This window comes from Haliaeetus leucocephalus, unplaced genomic scaffold, assembly GCF_000737465.1.
Source record: "Haliaeetus leucocephalus isolate CR32 unplaced genomic scaffold, Haliaeetus_leucocephalus-4.0 Scaffold428, whole genome shotgun sequence".
NCBI classification, from domain to species: domain Eukaryota; kingdom Metazoa; phylum Chordata; class Aves; order Accipitriformes; family Accipitridae; genus Haliaeetus; species Haliaeetus leucocephalus.
This window is the reverse complement of record NW_010972864.1, coordinates 7,387,882-7,398,862: the sequence shown is the minus strand read 5'-3', so window position 1 is coordinate 7,398,862 and position 10,981 is coordinate 7,387,882. Positions and strand designations below refer to the sequence as shown.

General features: G+C 41.4%; 1 protein-coding gene across 1 annotated transcript; it reads left to right on the top strand.

Annotated features, from left to right (window-relative positions):
* Positions 1–4,989: 4,989 nt before the first annotated feature.
* SNAI2 (snail family zinc finger 2) lies at positions 4,990–7,571 on the top strand. Its single transcript, XM_010574389.1, has 3 exons — positions 4,990–5,223; positions 5,791–6,336; positions 7,283–7,571. Exons 1-3 carry the CDS (start codon positions 5,145–5,147, stop codon positions 7,462–7,464), a joined length of 807 nt encoding a protein of 268 aa, XP_010572691.1. The 5' UTR covers positions 4,990–5,144; the 3' UTR covers positions 7,465–7,571.
* Positions 7,572–10,981: the final 3,410 nt, after the last annotated feature.

The window sequence follows — 10,981 nt, the reverse complement described above, 5'->3', positions numbered from 1 at the left end:
CGGCCCCGGCCCCGGCGGCGGCGGCGTCGCCCAGCAGATGGCTCGCTCGGACCACGTAAGGCTGCTTCTGCAAGCCTTCGCTTCCCTCCCCGCATCCCCCGGTCAGCCTTTCCAAACCTTCCGCTCCTCCTCTGAATCATGCCGGCGGCACACCGGGAGACGAGGAAAACGTTAACGCCGTGCAGAAAGCGTTGGTTTCCAGAGTGTAATAGCTCTAGCTGGGATGTAACACGCTTTTGTTTAATGAAGACTTGTCACAGCACTACGGGCATGAGACAGAGTTATATTTATCGGACCAGAATCACCTCCCTGTTCTGCTTGAGTAAATCTGAAATAGCTCAGCTGTAGCCAATGGAGATACTACAGATGGGAATGACAGGGGAATTTGGCCCATTGTTAAAATATCTTCATGTAGAAACAATGTAGGAAAATTGGACCATGACCAGGTTCCTTCATCACGGGCTGCGTTGACTCCAGATTGAACCCTCTTAAGTTGGTGAAGATACACAGGTGTGAAGGAGAGAGCACACAGAAGCCGGTCTTGTTTGAACTACTTGATCCAAAAGGAACCATTCTGCATCTTATTAATAAATGCCAGTTTCTTTGCCATGGACATTGTTTTTTATATATATATATATATATTTACGTATATACATCTCAAAATGAAAGGTGGGCTTAGACCTCTTAGAGACCCACTTCAAAGCTCCTTGACTTATTGGAAAGTTCAGACTGAAATCAGACTTTTATGATGTTCAATCACCATCATCTCTCAAATAGGCTTAAACTGGAACTGCAAACCTGAATTAACCAAAACATGGAGGAACACTTAGTTGTATAAGATGCCGTAAAAGCAACCCCCCTTCATAATCTTCCTGAATCTCAGAAGTTTAGATCCTATTACAGAACTGTACTTGATAAGTCTGACTTAAAGTTACTGATTTCAGAATAGCTGTATTTACTGCTGCAAAACCTTCAAAATTTGGAGATTTTTTACTTAAACTGGAAAAACTTTCCAAGATGCACAGATTTTATTCTGACTTACTGAACTTTAAGCCCACAAGACTGGAGCTTGACATGATTTCATAACGGCCCTTCTTTACATTTGCTGCCATTTCTGCTGATAGTTCAGGTCAGCATTTGGAAGGATGAGCAAAACATGAAAGAAAAGGTATCTTAAAAATGTGTTTCAAAAAATTTCTTAAGGCATATGTATTGGGGAAATGGGAAGGAATACCATTCCCTAATTGTTTCCCTCTGTTAATTTGGGGATTATTTCTCTCTGACATCCAACTTAATCACAGTTGAGGTACTCCTCACCTTCTAGCTCTACTAAACCTTTCCTACTTCCGAAAGTTACACCACTTCTTTACTTTCCCAGGGTATACCAGCTGGCACTGCGGGGGAAATACTAAAGCACAGGGTAACACTGAGGCTGAGTTGATACGTTCTATATCCAACTGGCTATTGAAAACTGGTCAATTATTTTTTTCTTGTATTAACCATTTCACACATTCCTTTGAAATGTAGGAGGCTTATGAATTGCAAGAGCTACGCTGTGAGTTACTTGCGCTTTTACCCCTTCCGGGATGAAGTTGTCACCTGCATCAATAAACTTCCAGAGCTATTTTTGTTATGCTCTGCTGGGCTCGGTGCCCCCTGGGGCTTCCTCTGAACCTCACTGTGCTGCCTTCTGTGGGCTCCATGGCAAGTCTAGGCAAAAAGTGCTTAACAGTGCTGCCTGAGAAATATATTGTGCTCTGGGTACAGTGATCCAGCATAGCCCATGTAATATTCTGAAACTATTTTTCTTGATTCTGCTGTGGTTTATCCAGATATTTAACATTTTCTGATCCATGATCTTGCTAGTAATTGATGCTTGGTAAGGACATAAATGCTGTCATGAGAAGAACTAAGCTGATGATGGCTTAGCTGGGGTCCTTCTTCCCTCTTTCATAACAAACAGAGTTCTGGCACCCTTCCATTTCCAGAAAGCTGAGTAAGAAAAGTTGCTGTCCTTCTCAGAAAGCCTGACAAGGAAAGAGATTTGGTGGAGCTGTCAGAAACAGGGAGACTAAAGTGAGGCTCACAGGCTGTTAGTTAGGCACATGAACAAGTGGTCTGATATTAAAAAAAAAAAAAAAAAGAAAAAAAAAAGAAAAAAGAAAATTAAAAAAAAAAGGCATTTCTACTGCATGGCTGAAACTTTGGTCCTAATCATTTAGTTGGTGGAAAGCACATGTCAAGGTTTCAAGCAACAGAATTGCTCAGATCATTTCCTACCCGCTTTGCAGAGCAGCAATTAGCAGCACAGTGGCATTAACAAGACAGCTTTACACAAGCTTTCAAAGTAAAAACATAAAGAATCCCTAAAAGACCAACTACTTGTAAAATGTGAGAGGGAAGCTCTAGGCTTGATTTTTCAGAGGTGGGCGCAAGGCTTTGCCCGCAGGCAACGTGACCGTCAGAGCTATCTGCCGCCCTGCGCAACCCCCGCGCCTCCCTGCCTCCCCCAAGGAGGGGAAATGTCCTGTCTTCTGCATTCGACCTTTGTGTTGCCTTTTTTGCAGGGGGATGGATGCTGCAAGTCTCTGAATGCCCTCTCATCCACATTTGCCGTAAACACCCAGAACACCTGTTTACTCTGACTCACCCACTCCTCACGCAGACTCTCCCTTTTTTTGACAGCAGACCTCACTCAGGTAGTATGTGCTGCTAATATCCTTTCAGGACCATGTAATGACATGCCTTTTACCCAATTCCTAGCATCCTTCAATCAGCTCAGCCAGTGGGCTAAGTGCTTACGCTCCTGAGATTTATATAAGAGCAATTAATTTAAACTGCATCACTCCAGTGTTATGCTGGTGAAAATGCCCGGAGAGGGAGTACCTCACCGGTGAATCAGACCCTTTACTTTTAACAAACATACAAAAGAACAGATCCCAAACCGGTGAAAATCTGCATGGCTCCATTCATTTCAACACACAGACTTAAACCAGCTCAAGGTCTGAATCACAGCTCACGTAGCAATGGTTTAGATACCGACTAGTGCTTCACATCCTAAAATGCAATGCTTTCCAAGAGTTGACAGGGGATGGGCACTCTCAGATGGAACAGAGCTGAGAGGGGAGCAGGACCACATATGCAACCTTTTAAAAATGCTTTGCGGATTTCTTCATTTCTGTGGAGTTCAGGAAAACAACGGCTTCTGTCTCTGCAAGCACTGCTCTCCCTTCTGGGAAGAGCTGCATCTGTTCCTCCACTCCAGCCGCAAAGCAGGTACTTGGGAAGTCCCTTTCCTTGCCACCTTCCCATTCATCCTGTAGCCTGGGTGTGTTCCCTGCAGCTTAGAAATCCATGTGACACCTTTCACTGACAGACACTAGGGTTAGATGCTGAACAGCTGAATCTTTTTGATCAGTTCTTGAAAACGGCTAACTTTCTCTGCACTTGTTTTGGCATCCCCGAGATTAAGAAGTCACGCAGCTTGACAAAGCACTTTACTCTTACATGTCTTAACAGAACCAGAGGGATTTTTTTGTTTTTTCTTCCAACACCTGCTGCAAAAAAAGGGCTGGGGTGGTCTCTGTCAAACACCCCTCTGCGCCTCCTCCCGACAGGACAGAGCCCTAGCAGCACACCGGCACGGCATACCGGTATGTGCCCAGGCAGGTGTAGTTAATACACGAGGAGGGGGGGGGAAGGGATGGGGAGGGCAGATCAAGAGTCAATCAGAGAGTAATTTGTGTTAGAAATTTACCAGCATTCAGCTGTCCATCTTTTCAAAATGCAAATATTTTAAGATTAAAAAAACCTATCTGTGACTAAACATCTAGTCTAAATCAATCTTGATAACCAGAAAATTCTGTGGCACATTTAAGAGCCTTTTATCCTAAATGAAACACATAATACAGATTATACCTTCATAGGAAATCAAGAGGTCCTAAGTATACTAATGGAGAGGGACATTTAAGAGACATTTAAATTACCCAGTCTATAATTTGGGGAAGGGGGAGGGTGGGTGCTTATCTGTGCATCTTTTAACTGCTTTGGATAATTAGGAAAATTTCCTTGGCAGTGCTCTAAGAGGATAGGCAAAAGAGTGACATAACTACTCCCAAGGAAAGAAAGGTCGAGGTTTTGCATTCTGCAGATTTTTAAAGTAAAAAAGAAAGTATTCTTCATTTGAACAGTCTGAAGCAGTATGCATATTACATAAAAGTTATCACCCTGCTCTGAATGTCATCTTTTCCAGGGCCTCTGCCTCTCCTTGAAGTCACTTGCAGTATCTCCCTGGCCCTTCTGCCTGGAAGGGCTCAGGTTAGGGAGGCAGGCTGCTCGTCTCCAGCCTTCCCTAAACGCAACTATTCAAAGGCAGTTCCCAAACGGAGCAGGCACACAGTCAGTTCAAAGGCTCCCATTAGGTCTGCCGGCTAACCTGTTATCTTGCAATGCCCCCCACCCTCCTTCTGCCCTTAATGAACAGTTTGTTCCATTGCAATTCTTATATCAAACATCTGGAAACCAGACTCGCTTTAAAAAAAGAAAGAAAAGAAAAAAAAAAAAAAAAAAAAAAGTTTCAGTGCCTGTGACTTATCCAGGTCTCTGTCAGAAAGAAAAAAAAAATTCAGCTGAATCGGTAAACTGACCTTTTTTTCAAAGCACTTTGATCAACACATTTTTCTAGACCTAAATTCTACAGAGCAACGTACACCCACTTTGTAGCAGGGTAACGTGCTCTGCCCACAGCTTGCTCCTCCGTTCACAGCTGTCTCCAGCGGGAGGAGCTGAAACCTGAACCAAACCCTCCGAGCAGGGATTGGATCCCTCCTGCCAGCAGCCAGAGAGCCCTCCCAGAAAAACAGCCTGTTTGGAAAAGTGCTTGAGAACATCCCGAAGTGATTGGAGGAGCGGAAAACCCTTCCCCCCTGCACCTGACTAGTGGGTATTTACAGCACTTTTCTAGGCGCCTCTGCACTGCCACTACACGACCACAGTGGATGGACTGCGCGGGGCAGCCAACGCGATAGGGACCGATGCACTCGCAGTGATTGTGCGTGTGCGTGTGCGTGTGCTGCACACCCGCCGGGGACCGTTACGCCGACCCGCGAGGAGAGCCTGGAAGAAGGGCAAAGCCTGCATCCAAAATGCCACGCTCCTTCCTGGTCAAGAAACATTTCAATTCATCCAAGAAGCCGAATTACAGCGAGCTGGACACTCATACAGGTAAGAAAACGAAATCTAACGCCACTGCGTTGCTTCTGAGGTTGCGGTCATTGCGTGGCAGTAATGAGGAGGGGTGGGATTGCTTTTCAGGCTTGAGGGAATAGCTTAGTTCGTGGCTAGCTCTTTTTTCTTTTGCTTACAAGGAGGGAGTTTTGAGAAATATGTCACTGCTGCCCAGAATGAATCATAAAAGTTTGCTCATCCACTTGAACTCAAGTTACTTAGAGAGGATTTGGAGTTTTCCTGTTCCGTATCTGCTGGTGGTGGAATTGAAACTTTTATACAAATCCTTCGGGAAGTTTCACTGCTTCATTGTATCGGGCTGCATAGGTTTAGAAACAGCATGCTGCCTTGAAGAGACTCTCGAGCTCTAATTTGCCCGTTCAAGGGCACTGTCTCTACCCATCGGAATATATGTATGAACTAGTATTTCCTTAATCCTCCTTATGTTCAGATGACTGTACCAAGTGTTTAAGTTATGCACCTTTTAATCCCCCAAATGTTAATTCTGCTGCCTTTTGAAATACTTTTTGGTTCTCTTACCTTAAAATTTTCTTCTTTCTCTAGTGATTATATCCCCATACCTATATGAAAGCTATCCAGTCCCTATCATACCACAGCCAGAGATCCTGAGCTCAGTAGCTTACAATCCCATTACTGTGTGGACTACAACCGGGCTGCTACCGTCTCCATTACCCAACGACCTCTCTCCGCTTTCTGGATACCCCTCATCTTTGGGAAGAGTCAGCCCACCTCCACCTTCTGACACCTCCTCCAAAGATCACAGTGGTTCAGAAAGTCCCATTAGCGATGAAGAAGAGAGAATCCAGTCCAAGCTTTCAGACCCCCATGCAATCGAAGCTGAAAAGTTTCAGTGCAGTTTATGCAACAAGACCTATTCAACTTTCTCCGGGTTGGCCAAACATAAGCAGCTGCACTGTGATGCCCAGTCTAGGAAATCATTCAGCTGCAAGTACTGTGACAAGGAGTATGTCAGCCTGGGAGCACTTAAGATGCACATCAGGACCCACACACTACCTTGTGTCTGCAAGATATGTGGCAAGGCTTTCTCTAGACCCTGGCTACTCCAAGGACACATTAGAACTCACACTGGTAAGAACAACCATTGCAATTGCAGTTTCTTGTTGCTATAACATCAGGATGCCTTTTTGCTATTTTTTTCCTCAGGTGGAAAAACCAGCAGTGTTTCTTTACTAACCTTGAAATGCATCTGCAGAATTTCAAATGTATCATTAAAAGGCTAAATTCTCCCTCTTGGGGAGTGGGTGGGAGGGGAGTGTAGCATGGTCTCATAACTGTGGGCCAGATACTGGCATAAATCAGCATTGCTCCCTTGATAATTATAGGATGGTTTAGCCCATTTCCACTAGCTGAAGGTTTTGCTTTAAGGATTTTATGTTAACTTTCAGGCTTTGGAAATTGCTAACTTTGAGAAGGCTCCAGCTGACTCTGAAATCAAGCAGCAAAAACAGAAAGGCAATGCATGAGGGGCTGCTTTCTGACTCCTTAAGCGGCTGGCAAGTTTTGCATGCGCTATCTCAAGTTCTTAGGAACTAGAAACACATCATCACCAAAGTGTTCTTGCTTTTTTGTTCTGTTGAGGTGAAGACTGGAGTTTGAGTGTAACGCTGGGTACAATGTAATGTCTGTACAGCTGTTTGCTGCTTTTCAGTCAAAGCCCTTGTCCCCAGTAATTCACACAGCACTAAGCAGAAAAAGGTCTGTGAAAATATTTGAAAATGCTGGGACGAGCCCAACCTAAAAGTGCTGTCTGCACCTGTAGATGCAGAAGGTGTCAGCAGCTTGTCTTCAGAGACTGCACTTAGCAGCATATTCTGAAAAGACTGAGTTCTGCAACTACAGTCAGCAGTGCTGAAAGCTGTTGTATCTGTGGCCTGATTAACCCTTTATTAGACATTCTTCATTATAACAAATCCTTTCTGTTTGTTTCTTAGGATAAAAGCAGGTTTTACCTGTCCTAAACATGTACTTCTCTTTTAAAGCTTTATCCTCTTTTTGCTTGATGTTTCCTTTTTAGGAGAGAAGCCGTTTTCCTGTCCTCACTGCAACAGGGCTTTTGCAGACAGATCCAATCTGAGGGCTCATCTGCAGACCCACTCAGATGTGAAGAAATACCAGTGCAAAAATTGCTCCAAAACTTTCTCCAGAATGTCTCTTCTGCACAAACATGAGGAATCTGGCTGCTGTGTAGCACACTGAGTCATGCAGTCAATGTTTACCTGGACTCGATGCATTTCTCCACTCCTGTTCCAAATGATAAGTGGAAATCCAAAGGCGTTTTCTCGTCTACTTTTCAGCCAAAAAAACCAAAACACCACCAAACAAGCAACCAAACAAAATAGTGGAAGAACTTAGAATGTCAGTAGAAATGAGCTTTAAGTAGTTCTGTTCAGTCACACATTCGCATTCTTAAGTGTGAATTCTGTAATATGGGGAAAGACACCATGCATGACATTTCAAGTAGATCTAAAGGAAGAAGCATTATCAGCTTTATAGATGAAGCCAAATGTAGATCGTCTTTTCTTGCTTGGAAAAGGCTGCAAAGTTAACAATACATTCCTGCCAAGCCATTTCAACCAAAGAAACAGTGTTTTAAGTGGAACTTTTAATAAAAATACTACCCAAGTGAATTTTGCTAGACACCATTTATCTCAGGTGCCTTAAAAAGTATTCCGAGTTTACCTTAGTAAATGTTTAATATTATTCATTGCTGTGTTTTTTATTTTATTTTATTAGAAGCCGAGGCCTTCATTAATGATCTGAAATGCTTTAAAACTGCATAATTAAGAGAGGAAAAAAAAAGTAAGAGAATGTATGAAAAATTGAAAGCCACAAATTAACCGCATGTGCCTTTTAAAAAAAAAAAAAAAAAAGACTGTAGCTTCAAACATTCCTGGTGCATGCTTGACCATCTTTTAATACGGAATAGTTCCTCTAAACTTTAATCTTTTTAAAAAACGGGAATAAGTGCAAGAGAGGGGGTTCACAGGAGTTTGACAATTATTTTTTTTAAATGCACAAAGGAAATGCAATATTTTCAGCATTACCCCTCCAAGTGCCTTTTTTATTGATGATTTTGTAAAGTATGTGGACATAATGTAAATATTTTTATTTTTATATGATTGAATATGTTATGAATGAAAGTGAATTGTTGCCTATAGCAGCATCTATAGATAACTTGAAGAAAGTGTGAAGTGAAATTTATGTTGTTTTCTAGCCACTTTTTTACAATAAACATTTTTAAGTAAGATTTCTGTTGTTTGTTCTAATTAAAGAAAACAACCGTGTCTGGTTTATCAAAGCTTTGGAACATAAAAAATGCAAGTGTCTCTACATGACCAACTGAAGATAAAAGTGAATTTCAGACACGAATCCTTAGTTTACAAGTACTGAACATTAGAAAGGAATATACCCATTGCATTTTAAAACATTTAAAATTATACAGACCATTTTTCTAGAGTCACTGCTTTAAAACACTGTTGCTTTTTTGCTACTTACAACAGTATGACAACAGTGTGAAATATATTTTATCGAAAACATTTAAAGGAAACTTATTTCTTGCATTTTAACAGTTGAAAAGATATTATTAGATCAGCCTTATTATAGTACTTTTCCTGAGACTCTGACATTAGGAAATCTGGGCCTGATCCAAAGTCCATTAAAATCAGTGGAGCCTTACAGGAGTGCAGTAACGTTTGCATGATGCTCTTTTAAAGTAGTAATCAAGTCACAGTATGATTATATGGCCATTTCAGAAAGATTAAAGATATTTTTATTAAAGTATCTTACATATCAGAACTGTCAAGTAAATGTATTATGACTGTGTATCAGCTAATATATCACAGGAAAGAATTATTTAGTAATAAAAAGTAGCAGTATTTTTCTTCAGACTATTTGACTAAGGGCTCCAAGATCTGAACTATATAAAAGCATTACAACATCAGCAAGTCATGTCTCATCATTACTAACTAGTGCAAAACAACACTATTTTCAACTTTTAACAAGTTACAAGCTAGAAAACAGCTAAGCACTAGTTGGCATCCAGTCTAAACACCTCTATGTCTACTTTAGGGTACCAGCTGTAGCAAGTAATAGCAAAACCAAAATTCCAACAATTTAACAAGAATGTTACTGATGGATAAACACAAGGTGCAAATTTCTTGAAAAAGAGTACATTTCAGAAAAATAATGCAACAGACCATGCATGCCTTGTGTCTCCTCCAGAGACATTGAGTCCTGCAGAGGAGTGCTTCGCCAGGGCTGCACTGGAGTAACTTAGGTAATAGGCGCAAGATGGAAGTTTTGTACCTTTCCTCCACAGCAAGCACTGTACTGAAAAAAGATCAGCTCAAATGAAGCTTTTCATGTTCTCCAAGTGTCCTCTGACAAAATATCAAGGTTATAACAACGACTCCCTAGGACCTGTTAGATTTTTTTTCAGGAAATAGCTAGAGAGTTTGAGAAAGATAGGGTTAGGGGGAATTTGTGAGGTAACATTTCAAAATGAACACATGAAGGCATCAAATACCCTTGAAAAGTTTCATGTGGTTACTCTATTGATTTGCACTTCCATGTCATTCTCTTTGAAGTTCTTAGGCTCCAGCAGCTCTTTGTGCAGCTTTCTCTTCCCAGAGCAAATTTTACCGGAGTATGAGTAAAGCTCTGGCAGTCAACAGCTATTTGTACTGTCAAAGTTCTAGGTTTGCTCTCCTGTGTCATGTCACAAAGGCTTTTCCATTGTTTTAATTCACACTTTAAATTCTCTACGCCCATAATAAATGAAATAGCATAAGAGCTTGACTTCTTGAATGAGTGGAAATGCTACTGTTGTCCTTAAGGGAAATCAGATGAAAACTTCATCAAAATACAGTATGCTAAACAAAACACAAGTGGAACTGGTCTGATTTGGAGATGACAATTAAGATATGCTACTTTGCATGCCTGTAACACCTGTACTCATAAAACACAAAGATGGGAAAGGCTAGAAGCTCTTCTGGCTCATCTCTTTAATTGAAACAGAGTGCTCTATCACAGATCCCTAGCTCTCTGTCCAGTTGCAGCATAAACTTCCCAGGCAGCTGAATTTCTCTGCTTTTCCTGTGAGTCTGCTTTCTATTTGCTGTCAGGACATTTCCACAAAACATTTTCCATTAATAGTTTTACCTCATTACTCTAGAAATGCCCTTCTGTACCTGCACAAGCTATTTATCAATGTAAATTAAATTCTGTTCTGAGCTGTTGGTGGATGGCTCCTGCACCTTTCTCAAAACATGAGGGAAAAGCTCCCTCCATGGTGAATCTACCTACTGAATCTTTTTGACCATTGCTACATTTCTCACAAGATATCTCTCGTTCTATATCCAAATAATCAACTTCTAAAGTCTTTCTTAGGAAAACATGGTCCCCATGCTCCGAATACCTTCATTGCTTTTTTCTGAAATCAATCACTCTTTCACTTTTAATTTTTGACACCATTGCTAAATGTGATTCTTTAAGTGAAAAGTTAAGCTATCAAAAGGCCAGCCTCTCCTCTAAAGGCACCTGCATGATAGCAACCTATATACAACATGATTCATAGCTTTTTTTAAACCCTTCACTAATGAGTTGCTTAGAATCAGTAGTTCAGGGGAAGGAAGTTTTGCCCAGAGGTTACTCCAAATGCTCTAAATACTATCTTTTTGGTTATATGATTGTCCATTACAGGCATGCCCATGAG

Excerpts from the sequence above, each read along its gene's own strand:
- SNAI2 (XM_010574389.1), top strand. The coding sequence starts at position 5,145 with ATGCCACGCTCCTTCCTGGTCAAGAAACATTTCAATTCATCCAAGAAG. Across the intron at positions 5,224-5,790 it reads CGAGCTGGACACTCATACAG|TGATTATATCCCCATACCTA; the intron begins GTAAGAAAACGA and ends TTCTTTCTCTAG. Across the intron at positions 6,337-7,282 it reads ACACATTAGAACTCACACTG|GAGAGAAGCCGTTTTCCTGT; the intron begins GTAAGAACAACC and ends TTTCCTTTTTAG.